The following is a 16,715-nucleotide window of genomic DNA, read 5'->3' as shown; positions in this document are numbered from 1 at the left end:
CGTCTGTCCGGCCAAGGGCAATTGTAGGGAAGTGGGCTTAAAACGAATGGACAGGCGTGTAATTGGATATAGACATCTCATTGCATTGACGTTGTTTATCATTCGTTTTTTTTTGTTCTGTGGGGATCCAGTTGTTGTGTATTAAATTAAATTAAATATCCCATTAGCAAGTTGTGCTTATCTATTTGTGACTAGATGTAACTATTATTGTGAATAAACAGATCCGTCTCTGTAAGTGCAACACACTCGCACGCGCACGTACACACAAACACACAAACACACACACACACACACACACACACACACTCACACACACACACACACACACACACATGAAACACACCAGGATGCACGCATACAATTGAACACATGCAGATACGCACTCACATTTACGCATGCATGCGTGAATGTGTATGTACTCAAACACAGAAAAGATGCACTCACTCAAACACACACACGCACACACACTCAACACACACACTTTCATATTCTGGGTCTGAAGAGCACAGATCAATCGCAGCAATTCTTAACCCTCAGCGCACTCAATCCTAACACACACGAGTCTGCATTATGCAGGGTGTGATGTATGTGATGGATACGGGCGTCTTTACAAAGAGTTGGCTGCTTGATATTGCGCGGTTGCCTGACCATTAAGATCTGACGTTTCCCAGTCATGCAAAAATACGGAGATGCATTTCTCAAAGACGTCCAGGAGCTCATTCACCAAGAAACCATTAGGAGCAAGACAGGCGAACCCTTCAGCAGGGTTCACCTTGCATCAAATGTTGCATACATTTGCATGCGTTTTGCAGTTACATTCAATATGTCAGAGCAGGTAACAGATTTACGTCACAAAAGCAAATGTGGAAGTGAAGGGATAAATATCTCCCTGGTGCTTCCTTGCTAATGGCTGTTATTAGTGCTGGAATTATGCTAATGCAATTGAAAAGATGTAAAGCACACCAGCCGTTGCACGGAACACGATAAGACAGCAGAGGCTGCTATGCTAATCAGAGTCAGTGCTGCCTCTCTACTGAGGATACATGTTTATTTTCACTAATGCAACCCACTCTCTCTCTCTTTTCCCTCTCTCCTTATCTTCTCTCTCTCTCTTCATCTTCTCTGTCTATGTGTATCTATCTTGTTATCTTCTCCCTCTCCCTCTCTCTCTTTATCATATCTTCTCTCTCTCTCTTTCCCTCTCTTGATCTCTCTCTTTCTCTTTTCCCTCTCTCCTTATCTTCTCTCTCTCTTCATCTTCTCTGTCTATGTGTATCTATCTTGTTATCTTCTCTCTCTCTCTCTCTCTCTTTATCATATCTTCTCTCTCTCACTCTCTCTCTCTCTCTGCAGCTATCGCTCTCTCTCTCTCTCTCTCTCTCTCTGTCTCTTTCCCTCTCTCTCTCTCTCTCTCTCGCTTTCTCCCTTTATCTCTCCCTCTCCAGGTCTCCGAATGAGCTGCGCTGGGCTGCAACAGAAAGGACAGAGGATCTCATGGAAATGCGTGTCGCTCTTTGCCGAGACCCTTGCGTGCATCGGCGAGACGACGCGTCACGCGTCTTTTCAACTTTCCCCTCTCTCTCCTGCTCGTGAGGAAAACCGTCTGCTGATTCTCCGACGAGCCAGCCCGGTCTCTCTCCATTCTGCCCTCATCCAAGCACGTCACACGATACGCAAAACGCCCTTCTGCAACTACAAAAAGGACCCTGAAAGGGATGACCCCTGGACACGCACGCACACAAGAGAGAATTTCCTCTGAGCTCGAGGGACGATGACCAGGATTTGCGAAGGTCAAAGCGGTTGGGAGGTCAAACGCGAAATGACTTGTGCTTGATTTACACGCCGTGTAAAGGCCTGGTGGAGATTGGTGAAGAGTGAGACTGATGAGACACTTTGATAGCATCGGCCTGCTCTTCTCATCGTGGTTCCCAAGGGGGGACATGGGCCCTGCGTCCTGCCAGGATAATCTCACATGTCTTGGGCTGATACTGGACCAAAACAATATTTATCTGCGGTGTCAATCTTCCTTGGATAACTAACTGACTTGGCTCTTGGTTTGGAGTACACACTAATGGATGCAGGTGGATTTCCTTAAAAATCCACCAAAAAAAAGAAAGAAGAAGAATAAAAGACTGCTTTCCGACCAGGGGCGACAGTCGGACTTCCAAAACACAGATTTGGATTGTACGACGCATTTGTGTGCGTTTGGATTCCACCCGTGCTGAAGCGGAAAAGGGGGTGCTTGTGTCTCTTTAGTCCTGCATGTTGGCCGTGTATCTCGCCTGCCTGGGAATACCACGGGTTTATAAACAGGAGATAGCGGAGACGGTTTATCCCCAATCCACTCATCTGTCAACGCTCCCAGCGTCGCCAAAACAAACACATCCGTACGGAGAGCGGGAGAGGGGGGAAAAAAAACAAAAGAAAGAGCGCGGAGGACATTGAGCACTGCCTTGCACATTTCCCTCTGAGCTCGGCAATCTGGTGGCGGGGGGGGGCGGGGAGAGTACTCACGGCTGGGTTACTTTCTAAAGCATCACCCCCTCTCTGTCATCGTTACTCCGGTGCACGACAGGTGCCTCTCTGGCAGGTTCTCCCCCTGGGAGGCGAGTGAAAAAAAACACAGAGAGATACCGTAGAAAACAAATAAGTCTGGCAGAGAGAGAGAGAGAGAGAGAGAGAGAGAGAGAGAGAGAGAGAGAGAGAGAGAGAGAGACAGAGGGATAGAAGGCCCTGGGCACAGGGCTGGTCCCCCTCCTCTGGCTGCGTCAGAAGGGTGATGCTGTTCTCGGTGGAGCTAACATGGGATCTCTGGATTAGTCCCGGTGCACAGGGGCCCAGATAGAGACGGAACATAGGGTGAGTACTGCAGGAGAACATCTGTGTGTCTAGTCTGTGTGTGTGTTTGTGTGTGTGTGTGTGTGTGTGTGTGTGTGTGTGTGTGTGTGTGTGTGTGTGTGTGTGTGTGTGTGTGTGTGTGTGTGTGTGTGTGAGTATGTATGTGTGTGTGTGTGTGGGGGGGGTTCTGTGATTGTGTGTGTGTGTGTGTGTGTGTGTGTGTGTGTGTGTGTGTGTGTGTGTGTGTGTGTGTGTGTGTGTGCGTGTGTGTGTGTCCGTGAGTATGCGTGATTCTGTGAGTGTGTGTGTGTGTGTGTGTGGGGGGGGGGGGGGGGGTTCTGTGAGTGTGTGTGTGTGTGTGTGTGTTTTGGTTCATTACTGCCAGCTTGTGATCCTTCCTTCACGCGATTCTATGATTGATGTCTGACTGGGGTTTGTACATGTATACACAAATGCAGAAACCCCCTGTGGAGCGTGTGTCAAACTGTGACTACTTGATGTGTTTGGACCCACCTACTCGCACACTGCTGTGTCAAAGATTAAGAAGGAGCTTCGAATGTCAATAAGCTAAGGTGATGAAACAGCATCTGCTGAGTTACTCATGCTTTGCATAATCGCGATACCTTGGAACCTGGAGCTGGCAGGTCAAAATTGGATCTTCTAAAACTTTAACGAGTTCCTGCTCTCAGACATTTCCCATGTAACATTTATTGATCCCTGGATATTTTGGCAGCGATGAGTGTAACGAGTGGGCTCCACAGATGAAAGTATTTTTACATCTGGCATCGTGGGAGGATGCCGGTGCCCTGGTGTGTGAGCCGGCAGTTAATATTCTTATGAACTCGCCTTCTGGTGTCAGTGAAGCGATCCTTAATCATCGCTCCCCGCTCGGCACAGGATTAACCTTTCCATCCTCTTCTTTTCCGCAATTTTAATGTGCTCTTCCTTCTCCCCCCCCCCCCAATCCCCACCTCCCCATCCCCGCTGTCCTCCAGGAGAATGCATATTTCCCTCCGTCTGGAAGAAGACGCCACCATGAGCAACGTCACCGTCACCGACAACACCGAGCCCATCGGCCGGACGGCCGGCCCCGCCGCCTCCTACCCCTACCCCTTCCCCGTCAGCTTCCAGGTGTCCCTCACCGGCTTCCTCATGCTGGAGATCGTGCTGGGCCTGAGCTCCAACCTCACCGTGCTGGCCCTGTACTGCATGAAGTCCAACCTGATCAGCTCCGTCAGCAACATCGTCACCATGAACCTCCACGTGCTGGACGTGCTGGTGTGCGTGGGCTGCATCCCCCTCACCATCGTGGTGCTGCTGCTCTCGCTGGAGGGCGACACGGCGCTGCTGTGCTGCTTCCACGAGGCGTGCGTCTCCTTCGCCAGCGTGGCCACCGCCGCCAACGTGCTGGCCATCACGCTGGACCGCTACGACATCTCCGTCAAGCCCGCCAACCGCGTGCTGACCATGGGCCGCGCCCTGGCCCTGCTGGCCGCCGTGTGGGTGCTGTCCTTCGTCAGCTTCCTGGTGCCCTTTGTGGAGGTGGGCTTCTTCGCCGTCGGCCAGGCCGAGCTCAACCAGACGCTGGTGGAGACCATGGTGCACACCAACCAGTGCTACACCGAGCTGGGGCTGTACTACCACCTGCTGGCCCAGATCCCCATCTTCTTCTTCACCGTCGTCGTGATGCTCGTCACCTACTCCAAGATCCTGCAGGCGCTCAACATCCGCATCGGCACCCGCTTCCAGACCTCGCAGAAGAAGAAGGCGCGCAGGAAAAAGTGCCCGTCGACCGCGGCGACGACGGCGCAGCACGACGGCCCCGACGCCGCCGCCGCCGCCCCGCCGAGCACCGGGAGCCGCATGCCGGCGCTGGGCATGCGCACGTCCGTGTCGGTGATCATCGCGTTGCGGCGCGCCGTCAAGCGCCACCGGGAGCGGCGGGAGCGGCAGAAGCGCGTCTTCCGGATGTCCCTGCTGATCGTGTCCACCTTCCTGTTGTGCTGGACACCGATCACGGCGCTGAACACGGTCATCCTGAGCGTGGGCCAGAGCGACCTGACGGTCAAGCTGCGGCTGGGCTTCCTGGTCATGGCGTACGGGACCACCATCTTCCACCCGCTGCTCTACGCCTTCACCCGGCAGAAGTTCCAGAAGGTGCTGAAGAGCAAGATGAAGAAGCGGGTTGTGTCCATCATTGAGGCCGACCCCCTGCCCAACAACGCCATCATCCACAACTCTTGGATCGACCCCAAGAGGAACAGAAAAGTGACGTTTGACGACAAAGAGGCCAGGCAGAAGTGCCTGTCCTCGGAGGACGTGGAGTGAGGGAAGCTTCAGGGCGAGGCCTTGTGTTGTATAAAAGGAAGACTTTCATTTACATCAGGTAGTGATGCGAAAAAGGGAAACACTTTTATCCAAAGCAGTCATGTACATAGTATGTGTATTAGAAGTGTACAAATAAACAGACAGATCATAATTTATTACTATTTATTGAAAAACAACAAAAGTAGATTTCATAGATACACAATAAATATACTGTACTGTACTGTAGATATTGCATGGCTTTTTGTAATGGTAGCAATACACAGCACATTGTGTACATACAAAAAAACGTGTACAGTATAAGAATAATTAGGGAAACGTATAAAGAACTAGAAGTTGTTATGTATATGTATATTTATAATAAATTGTGTCTTCACTTAACCAGCAGTATATTTTGGGTTCTCTTCTCAGTGATGTACTGTATGTCGTGTGTTTGTTTGTTTATAAAGCGAGCACCACCTGTGGCTCTTTAACAAACGTGTTTCTGATTTCCGTTCATCAAACATAATTACAATTCTTTGGATGAAGCCAGGATATGGTATTGTTCCGGGGAGTGTAATGTTAGCATCCGTTACCTTAACATAACTGCTTTTGTAGTCCAAGAGACGGAAAACATAACATGGTTCTTATTACGAAAGATAGATATTTTCAGAATCACTTTGGGTTTGACTGCCTTTCCTCTGGCTGCATGAACCACGATCCACTGCCAGCTTCAATTGGTGTGATGGGCTCTCTCATGGACGGCTAGCATTGTGATATCTGCGAAACAGATGAAAATTTCAATGCAACCAGGCTTTCAGAACACAATCTTCTCCCGCAATTGCTAAAATTACAATCCCCAACCAGAGCCGTGAGGCCTAATAAAATATTCCATCTCAATGTGCAGTAGAAAATATAATTCCTTCTTCCCTTCTTCCATTGTTGGTCTATGCATACAACTGTGAAATTGTTTTCATTAGATGGCAGCTAAGAAGAGAAATATAATAAGCAGGGTATATTCATTGTCGAAAAGGGAAAATAACGTCTTCTTACTGAAATTATACAACAACGCATGAATGCCAGTGAGAAGAGGGTCTAACGGAGGGAGACTTTCCACTGTGAGGCTTCCTCACACCTACCTATTAGCATGTAAAACCACTCTCATCTTGATGAGGTTTCTTTCTTCATTACAATCCTTAGGTCAGAGATTAAATCCGACACGCACACACCCACACACACCCATGCCTGCACGCACGAACACACACATGTGCACACACACACACACACACATTTAAATGCATGCACATACACATACATGCACACACACACAGACACACAAACACCCATGCGTGCACACACGTACACACACACATGCACACACCAATGTACACACCCACACACACGCACAGGCCTTGGTAATGAACACATTATGCCTTCTACCATGTCAGTTTGTGGCCCCGAATGGAGTATTCCCTTGGATCCTAAAAGCATGGGGCTTCTAGCTGCCAAAGGGCTATCACAATCTCAGTACCCTCCAGCCAGTGATGGCTGCCGGTAAGTGGGCTCGGAGCTCCGTGGAGAGGGCTGATGTGGGAATATTGATGCAGCCATGGTTCTTTATGACCTGGGCTCTAAATAGGAGTGGAGGCGGCTACGCTGCCCTGAATACACTTCTGTGATGGAGAGCTGGGATGGGAGGATATAGCCAACGATGGATTGATTGACAGGTGTGCCAGAGGGGGGGGGGGGGGGGGGGGGGAAGAGAGGCCTGGACCCTGACGAGTAGAGGACCTGGACAACAGCAGGAAATGACTGCAGGGATTTAGGATGGCCCCCAAACTCTGTAGATGCTGTGTTAGTACTCTCACAGCTCTACGAACAAAACGAACCATGATCAGCCATAGTCAAACACAATACAACTGTAAGGCAGCACATTGAGCTCCAACTGAAAACAAAAACACATGCATAATATATAGCCAATGTAAAAATAGAAATAAATGAATGAGCAATAAATCGATGGGCCTCACAGCGTTTGTTTTTATACCGGGGCAGGTTTTAAACGGGACCTCGGCTCAATTACTCATTCAGACATGAGCAATCATTTCAATCGATGTGCTCCCAAAATTAACTTTCCCTGAGCGATACACAGAGGTGTAACTACCTTGTTTTGCTTGTATTTAAACCTAAAATGAATGTTGACGCCTTTTTTTTTTAGATACCATTGGAATCAAAAACGACCTGCAGAGAAAACGGACAAGCAGAATAGTCAATAGTGCATATGGTGTTATTGATGTGTCAAAGTTCAAGCTAATACAATGACCTCATGCACCTCCTATAACTTATGCAGGCCTCTCCTTGTCCCCTCCCTATTCAATCACTTGGTCCTCCCCTGGCGTGTCCCCTATAAGCTGCTTATTTTGGACATCCTTCCCCAAGTCAGATGGCATCTCTTAGTGGCCGTCCCATATCCATCCAGCTGCAGACTCACAGAATAAAAGCCTAGGGAAATCACATTACTCTCTCTGTGCGGAGGCCATATTACATTAGGTCACACTCAACTGTAGTTCTTGTATCATGGGGCCGAAGAAGAAAGGAGATTTTCAGCCTCATGACTAGCTCAGGATGACAATTTTTTTTTTTTTTTGCAGACCCTTTCCATCCACTTTACGACAGATATAAGGTGCTGTATGGAACTGACATATTAAGGAAAAAATCAAAGCCATAAGCACTGGTTTGAAACCACACATGGCTTAGATACTGTCCTGTCCTCTGGCTATAGCATGACACTAGTGAGCTATAAGTGGTAGCATTTACCATCAGTCCCTATAGATCCGGGGTCAACCACAGCTGCTTCGATCAAGGTCTTCCTTCATGAACTACTTGACACCAGGGCTGCAGATGAACCGGGGAGGATCCAAATACACACAAATTCAAGAAAGATTGAAACACATTACACAGATCTCATCAGCCATTTGTTGAAGAGAGACACGTTGGCAATTTGCAGATTACGCTGCTTTGCCCCTTGAGCTTCTGTGTTAAACCGCTTCCTGGGACTTTTGACTGACAGAGGCTTGTTTTTTTCGCGGGAAAACAAAGAAGTATTCTGAAGGACAAACGGAAGCCCATATTTGGCTGTGTGCCACACTTGAATGTGCACGTGTGTCTTTGGTCTGTGGCTTGCGTATGCATGACTTTTTGTGTGTGTGTGTGTGTGTGTGTGTGTGTGTGTGTGTGTGTGTGTGTGTGTGTGTGTGTGTGTGTGTGTGTGTGTGTGTGTGCGTGCGTGTCTGTGTGTGTGTGTGTGTGTGTGTGTGTGTGTGTGTGTGTGTGTGTGTGTGCGTGCGTGCGTGCGTGCGTGCGTGCGTGTGTGTGTGCGTGTGTGTGTGTGTGTGTGTGTGTGTGTGTGTGTGTGTGTGTTTGTATTTGTGTCTGTGGTGTGAGAGACCGGTGTGTATCTATGTTTGTATATATGTGTGTGCTTTTGTGCTATGTGTATATGCAGGCCTACGTGCCTGGGACACAAACGCAGACCTCCATTAAGTTCCACACAAAATCACGATGATGGGCTATTTCAGAGGCTCGAACGGTTCTGGTTTTAGACCCTGACATCGCACATCAAGGGTCATGTAAAAAGGATACAATGTATCAACACAGGAAGGAGCAACAACTCTCTCTCTCACACACACACACACACACGCACGCACGCACGCACGCACGCACGCACACACACACACACACACACACACACACACACACACACACACACACACACACACACACACACACACACACACACACACACACACACACACACACACACACACACACATGCCAAGCAAACAGTCACCTTAGCTTGGCCATGTGCTTATTGCAGGCACTTCACCATAATAACCGTCCATTGCCTGCAGCCACCGCCGCTGAGCCGGCGAAGAGGGAACACAATCAAAGTACAATCATCTCGGACGGCGTTATTTATCGCTTCTCATACTCCTATCATCTGGCGCGCACGCACACACTTGATGCACACACACACACACATCCAATGAGGGGTGGATGGGAGAGCTGTCCGTCTCCTCTCCGCCAGATGACACGTGGTAATAAACTACAACGCGCTGAAAAGGCAGCGGGGAATTGCCCCATGTGACCAAGCAGACAGACGCGAACAAGAAATGGAAGACACTTTGAAGAGGTTCAAGTTAAGTTCAAGCTAAAAGCCTGGAGGATTTCTGTATGGATTGTTAAGCCATATTTCCATGAGCAATTGAGTTTTTTGTAAAAAAAAAGAAAAAAAAAGTAAATGTGTTACAGCCTTTGCAGTTTTCCCCCACATAAAATATATTTATAATAATGACATAGGAAAGTACTTATATTTTCTGGGAGGGTCTATATAGTAGTAGTAGTAGTAGCAGTAAAGCAGTAGTAGTAACAGTAGTAGTATTAGTAGTAGTAATAGTAGTAGTAGTAGTAGTAGTAGTAGTGGTAGTAGTAGTAGTAGTAGTAGTAGTAGTAGTAGTAGTAGTAGTAGTAGCAATAGTAACAGTAGTAGTATTAGTAGTAGTAATAGTAGTAGTAGTAGTAGTAGTAGTAGTAGTAGTAGTAGCAATAGTAGAAGTAGCAGCAGAAGTAGCGACCAATCCATGAGCCAAGTGCACCAGTCTCTCACTGTGCAATAGCGCCCTCCTGTGACGATACGACAGACATCCAGGCATTACGTTGACACAATTGAAGCTAACCTATATAAATACAATTAAATAAACCACCCCAAAATATTCAACACACAAGAAAATGTGAATAAGACTGCGGGATGTAAAAAAAAAAAAATTGGACAGGGGGAAAACCAGCTTGCGTCTATTCAACGGCATGGCATGTCAATCTATTTTAGAGAATCATGACACTTGAAACGTGAGTAGACTCAGCCCCATACACTCAATCACACACGCACACACACACACACACACACACACACACACACACGCACACGCACACGCACACACACACACACACACACACACACACACACACACACACACACACACACGCACGCACGCACACAAAAAGCAAAGACAACCAATGTCCAAAGTTATGGGCTTTATATTGCACGCATGAACACACAACCAACTAGGAACAGAACCAATACACTCCTAATAAGGCATTTTTGTATCAACTAATTGGTTGGCAGATAACATCAAATGGCATTCCTCTTTTCTATCAGCTAGACACACCATCTTTTTGGGGTACTTTTTGTGAGACCATGACGCCTCCATTAAGTGAACATTCGTGCGGATGACGTAGGCTGAGGTTCGGCTCCGTGGGCCGCCGAGGAGCAGCTGTCGCGAGGCTGGCCGCTGTATGCTGTCCAGAACTCACGTATACTTTTAAAGTTTGACCTACTTATTCCGGTAAGTAAAAACATCTCTTATATTTCCCTTAACATCCAACTGAACAGCCGTAAATTCGTCTTTGTATGCTACATATTATAAATTAAGCGAATCTTTTTGAGTTGCACTAGTTTCTCGTATAAGCGCGTTCCTAATCTGGACTTTTGTAATTGTATTCTAGTAAAATCATTCCTTATGATGAGTTCTCATTAGGCTGGTATACTGGTCAGACAGACGAATGAAGGTGAAAACATCATATGGGAGAACATCGACTTAGATAAGCTTGATTTGTTTAAAAGTGGTGCAAAAGAAGGAATGGTGGTAATAGGTCATATCTGCTGCAGTAGCCTACGTTCTCTCTATATGAACCAGGTTAAAGTCGGTGTAAATCTGTTGTCCCGTAGGTAGGATGAGTCTTCAGTGGACCGCCGTGGCCTGCTTCCTCTATGGTCAGATAGTGGTTAACCTGGTCCTGTGCTTCCCCCTCATCTCAGCTCAAAGGTATTCTATTAAACCACCTGACACCATTTTATATTCAAATATATCAAATCTCAAGATATGTCTAGATATATGAGAAGTGTGTAGAAACCTGTAAACGCAGAATGTTAATGTACACACACTGTTGACATTTGAGTAATCCTCAAGCCCATCTGTGAATATATTTGTTTAACATTTACATACTGCGTTCATATTTTGTAGTTGGCCTTCTCACATGTGGATAGCATTGAAACACCTATATCTTTTTTTATTTTTCACATTTTCTTATTTTTATTCTTGCCTACATCTTATCGTAATTTATATATAGCCTTGGTCTACACAGAGGCGTTTTACGTAAATAGCACTGAGCACAGCTATGTACTGAACCAAATGAGACCACATCACCAGCAGGGGGCGTCGACAGTCATTATCCACGCTGTAATAAAATGTATCGCCTGTGAAATCACCAGCACTTCATTGTGTAAGGTCCAACCGTTACTCTACCTACAATGAATCACATTAATACAACTGTAGGCCTAGTTAAAACTGAATTCACAGTCTACAGATGCTTGAGAAAATCAGTTAATACTTACATACTATTTTGTACTCAGTTATAGCCCATTAAGCCTTAATAACGTAATTTGGTTGCCTCCTTTCCAATATGGAATGTAGTGCATGTTTTTTATCACCTTCTTACCGATATATTTAGACTGAACAGTTTCAGCACATCTTATATACCTTTATTGCATGAGTTTAAATAGGTGGTCTGTGGTAACCCTAACCCTAACAAAAACCCTAAGTATGGTGCTCTAGATGTGAGAATGTTTTCATAATTTTTTGTACATTAAGCCTTTTGGTAATTCAATGTCCACATTCTTTCCACATATTGTTTATCTACTTAAATACTCCTAACCCTAGACCTTCTCTTATCCTCTCTCCTTGCAGGTGGCGGTCACTTTTCAACTGGACAATATGGAGCTGGTTTTCTCCGTATTGGAACAAAGCCTTCTGCACCATGATCATGGTCCTAGTTGTGCTTTTTTTCGGTAAGCATTTGTTGTCATGATTCGGGGAAAGGACATCATAGTTTCCTATCGTTTTCATTCTTATGAGAAAAGTGAAAACTTCCTTTAGATGGCTTTACACTTGGCTATAATGTTGTTGGTTGCAAATGTACAAATGTACCAATTCTAAATCATTTTCAAATCAATCATTTTCAATTGAAAGTGATAGAAAATCGCTTTCACTATCACTGATCACATAGCACTTTAAGCTGTACAGTTTGATCACTGCTGTTTGTGCAGTTTGCGCATGTTTTGGTCAAAAAAGGTTGGATGCATTCATTCAATCATTCATTTATGACGGGGTAAAAACATCCAAAACTCTGATACACTCCTTTCTTTAAAAATTCAGCTTAAATCCCATCTCTTCAGGACCACCTACAACGTCTGAAAAACCATCTTCCACCCTCTCTCTCTCTCTCTTAATGTGTTGTCTATTGTTGTAGTGTTGTTTATTTGCCTTTTGTCTGAGTGTCTGTATGTATTCCTTTTTGTAAAGCGTCTTTGAGTATCAAGAAAAGCGCTGTAAAGAAAACAATCTATTATTATTATTATTATTATTATCATTATTATTATTATTATTATTAATAATGTACCACTGCAACATGCCCTGCCCTGTTTTAAGACGCCGTTCGGGAGGTCCAGAAGTACTCCTCGCCCCAGACAGCACAGGAGGCCACACTGAACCCCAACCTGTTTGACCACCTCCACATGAAGCTGTTCAGAGCCCAGAGGAACCTCTACATCTCAGGGTTCTCCCTCTTCCTGTGGCTGTCAGTAGCTCATAACAAACACCCACATGTTTCAACGTTTTGCATTCGTAAAACAGGAGTTACTATCAGTATACCATAGTAACTCCACATGAACATCCACTTTAGAGTACCAAAACCTTGAATGTCCCTCAACGGCGCGTATTTGCTGTTACTGTTATTTAGTCATTTAGCGGGAACGGTTATCCTCATGAATGAACAGGTATACTGGGGTACTGGGAGAGGGGTCTCTACCAATGAAATGAGATGTTGTTCTTTCTGATTATATTACCTAGAGGGAGCATGTGTAGGCAGAAGAGGACTGGGCCTAAAATGGTCCCCTGGGGGACCCCACAGGACACAGGGGCAGAACCTCATAGAAAAACCACCACACTTTTTCTTTTGCATTTATAAAATATGAGTTACTATCAGTATATTGGGCAATCGGCATGTATTTTCTGTTACTGTTATTTAGTAATTTAGCAGGAATGGTTATTCTCATGAATGAACAGGTATACACAGGGGTCCCTACCTGTAGATTGTGGACATTGGGGGTTCAATGGGTTTTCTGTCTCCCTGTCCGGGCCGGTCCTGTGATCGCCTCACAGTATCATGCGTCGCATTGTGACCTTGGTGAACCAGGTTGCCTTAGCAACCACGGACAGCGCCGGACTTCAGGCCCAGATGGTTGGCGCTAACCAGGCAGCCACCCGGTACCAGGCGGAAAACCTGCAGCTGAAACAGGTCTGAAGCATTCCGGAGATAAGCCTTCAAACTAAACCCCAAATCATGGTATTACACAGAAGCCATTGCATTCCTGCCTCCTTCAGAAGTATGGATTTCCTCTCGATTCATTGTTGGGCCACACCAGAGCCAATCCTGTCAATAATCAGCCCGAGTATTTCCTTACTTGCTAGCATTTTTATTCTATCAGTCAACACTTTGACACCTCTCACACTCAAATATATACATTAAATTAAAATCAGATGCAGCACTTTTTTCCTCCTATAGTAAATCTTAAATACATTTCAAACATGTTTATCTTGTTTTTTTTAAAGTAATACGTTTGTATAGTAAAGCGATGTGGTAGTGTTGTGCAGCAGTAATCCTTGAACCAAGCAATCACTTAGGATGAAAGCAATTGACAAGCAGAGACCGTGCGGTGTGCCCAGGCTCTTCAGGCGGAGGAGGAGAAAACCTCAGCCAAGAGCCGGCTGATGGAGAAGGAGGAAGAGTCACGGGCCAGAGACCTGCAGGCTGCAGAGGAAGGTGGGAACCCCGATATGCTCAGATTCAGCATGAAGTTCCAACCCAGTCTCACGGAAATACGTGACATAGTCACGTCATTTAATTGATCTATTCATTTGTGATCTGGGACACGTCATTTAAATTTTTTCGTGCCAAAAAACTCAAATTTCAAACTCATGTACCTAATGTCCCTAGGCCTACAGATAATTTAATTTTCTCATTTGATTTTCAAGATTTTACAAACACAGAAATATTGTCTGTGATAACTACCAATATGACAGCTTTTGGCCACACGTTTCTAGTTTCACCACAATTCACGGATATATTTAATGCAGGTGCGCTGCTCTGTAGGCAAACCGCGATGGAAAAAAAGGTAGCTGCTTCATCTCTTCTTTTTAGAATTGTAGGCCTATGTCTTAATGTTTATTTTATCTAGCCATCTATTGTCTTGTTTATTTGTAGGCTATGTGAATGAAAGTCTGCGTCGATGCCTACGTGTCGCGAGCAGACGTTGCCGTGAAATTTGTGCTTTTTTGGCATGGAATAATTGAAATGACGTGTCCCAGATCACAAATGAATAGATTAAATGACGTGACAGTGTCACGTATTTCCGTGAGACTGGGTTGGAAGGACCTGCTGCTGAAGTCCACCATCAGGGAGAAAACATGAACATCCACTTTAGAATACCAAAACCTTGAATGTCACTCTAAGATTGTGTGAAGGCCAAATGTTACAAATTGAGAGTTACTTTTAAGAAAACCATGAAAACATATCTCAGAATGCTGAGATAATTAACTCATCAATTCAGAAAAAGAGCTGAATTAAATTTTTCAAGTGGATGATTACGCTTCCGTACATGGCGCTGTCTGGTAAATGGAATAATGTAGGGCAGGGAGCGTGTTAAGCCCACACGCACTTAAGTAAAGCTTGCGTGCGATTTCCTTAAAGCGCACGTACAACTTACTAAAGAGTGCGTGCGATTTACTAATACACACACGCTCTTTATAAAAAGATAACTGTCACGATTCGATTCAAAATCAATTTTCGATTCATTACATTGGGATGTCAATATTCGTATCTAGTCCACTGTGTGCTAAGAAAGGTACCGTGGCAAATAACTAGGCGTAGCAAAGGCATTTTTGTTTGCATCCGCAAACAGTTGTTTTTATATTAGAATTTTATTTATATTTTTGGTAGTCATGAATCAACTCAGGATCATAGATAATGATGATCCCTGGACGAAAAATCTTTGTTAATTAATACAACAAAGCAAAGAACGTATAGATACAGTGGATATGATGTTTTTTATCTGCAGTTGTCCGTAAGGCCCGGGTTGAGTTGGAGGCTATGAGGAGGCAGGCTAAGGGCCTCACACAGGAGTACGACAGACTGCTTACGGAACACACTCAACTACAGGTAACACACGCATCGACAACGCACACAAACTATGCGCAATGAAAATGTTTATTTATTTATTTTATTTCAGGACAATGGACATTAATAAATGTGCATTGTCATAATAAATGAATGTACAGCAGTACACGTAAATGTGCACGATTGTAGCCCGGGTACTAATTTCCATCTGTAGTCCATTAGGCAGGTAGATGTTAAAGTACAAATAACAAAGATATATAAAAGTGAAATTTGCTATATAAAACAGGGAGAAACAGAAAGAAAGAAAAAGAAAAACAGGAGAACTCATTAGTATGTGTTCAAACTGAGACACAATTCATTAGTATGCTGTACAGCTACAGTTAGAGGTGGTTGCACATTTGGTCGGCGCTAAGCCACACCTTTACTTGGCTCTTGAAGGTAGGCATAACATACAGCTGCAACACATAGGGACAAACACACGCACAGCATTTGTAGCTATCCAATTAGAAAGCTTAATGCTGTTTGTAATGGCTCTCTGACTCAAAATGTGTGACTTACTCCACAGAATCTTCAAAACACTGCGGACAAAAAGGACCAGTAACATTTGACTCATGCTGGTTTGATATTATTCCCTGTGAATCCTCCGCTTTTGAAGTTTGAATTTCTGTATGAATCATATTGCCACTCAAGGCATCACCTGCACTGCCAATGTCCTCCTCTTCCTCTTACCTGTAGGGTTAACATAGCTGTAGCACTTATCACTAATTAGGGGTCTGTTGCTTTAAGTATGACAGTAAACCTGTACAGGCACAACTACTGAAGATACCACACATATATGAATGTTGTTACTGTTAGATGTGTGTTCCATTTGATGTATCTGTGTAGGCTTGGATGGCAGAACTTTTGAACATTACAACGTGCAATCAATGTCACTTTACTGTATTTAGTATTTGATAAAAATATTGAAAAACAAAATAAATACATTATGACTGCTGGTCTAATACTATTTATTATCTAGTAATTGTTTAGAGTAGTAAGTCAAACACAATTGCTGGTATATACCACAGTTTGGAGTGTGTGTGGAGGATGGTTGGTTTCAGCAGCCTCGCCTGGCTCAAGGGGCAGGGTAAGCACACCGGTTAACCAGCCAAACCAACCATCACAAAACACACGCAGAGAGATCTCCGGCATGGCAGCGTGTTACACTCCTTCTGTGTATCCTACTCAACCTCGCTAATAAACCGGTTCCAACATCAAATCACCACCCTGCGTTGATTTGGACGAGC

At 45.0% G+C, this 16,715-nt stretch overlaps 2 protein-coding genes across 3 annotated transcripts in view; both read left to right on the top strand.

Moving 5' to 3' along the window:
- Window positions 1-5,544, top strand: part of LOC115551262 (G-protein coupled receptor 22) — a 6,154-nt gene extending 610 nt beyond the window's left edge. The window contains exons 2-4 of one of the 2 annotated variants that reach the window (XM_030366906.1): window positions 1,446-2,859; window positions 3,297-3,410; window positions 3,834-5,544. In XM_030366906.1, the coding sequence (XP_030222766.1) occupies window positions 3,838-5,166 (1,329 nt within the window). In that variant the 5' untranslated portion in view covers window positions 1,446-2,859; window positions 3,297-3,410; window positions 3,834-3,837 and the 3' untranslated portion in view covers window positions 5,167-5,544. The remainder of the gene's footprint in view (window positions 1-1,445; window positions 2,860-3,296; window positions 3,411-3,833) is intronic. The other variant, XM_030366905.1, reaches the window with a different exon arrangement.
- Window positions 5,545-10,244: 4,700 nt separating this feature from the next.
- On the top strand, window positions 10,245-16,689 carry LOC115551465 (B-cell receptor-associated protein 29). Its single transcript, XM_030367229.1, has 8 exons — window positions 10,245-10,541; window positions 10,925-11,021; window positions 11,943-12,043; window positions 12,684-12,831; window positions 13,416-13,551; window positions 13,980-14,076; window positions 15,371-15,471; window positions 15,995-16,689. The coding sequence occupies exons 2-8, from the start codon at window positions 10,930-10,932 to the stop codon at window positions 16,028-16,030; spliced, it is 711 nt and encodes a 236-aa protein (XP_030223089.1). The 5' UTR covers window positions 10,245-10,541; window positions 10,925-10,929; the 3' UTR covers window positions 16,031-16,689.
- Window positions 16,690-16,715: the final 26 nt, after the last annotated feature.

Source organism: Gadus morhua, chromosome 9 (assembly GCF_902167405.1).
Source record: "Gadus morhua chromosome 9, gadMor3.0, whole genome shotgun sequence".
Lineage (NCBI taxonomy): Eukaryota > Metazoa > Chordata > Actinopteri > Gadiformes > Gadidae > Gadus > Gadus morhua.
The sequence above is the reverse complement of the archived record's forward strand: the minus strand, read 5'-3'. Positions and strand labels throughout refer to the sequence as shown.

What these genes read in the sequence shown, in the direction of transcription:
- LOC115551465 (XM_030367229.1), top strand. Translation starts at nt 10,930, where the DNA reads ATGAGTCTTCAGTGGACCGCCGTGGCCTGCTTCCTCTATGGTCAGATA. An exon ending in CCTGCAGGCTGCAGAGGAAG is followed by an intron (nt 14,077 to 15,370) that starts GTGGGAACCCCG and finishes TTTTATCTGCAG; the next exon opens with TTGTCCGTAAGGCCCGGGTT. An exon ending in CGGAACACACTCAACTACAG is followed by an intron (nt 15,472 to 15,994) that starts GTAACACACGCA and finishes CTTACTCCACAG; the next exon opens with AATCTTCAAAACACTGCGGA.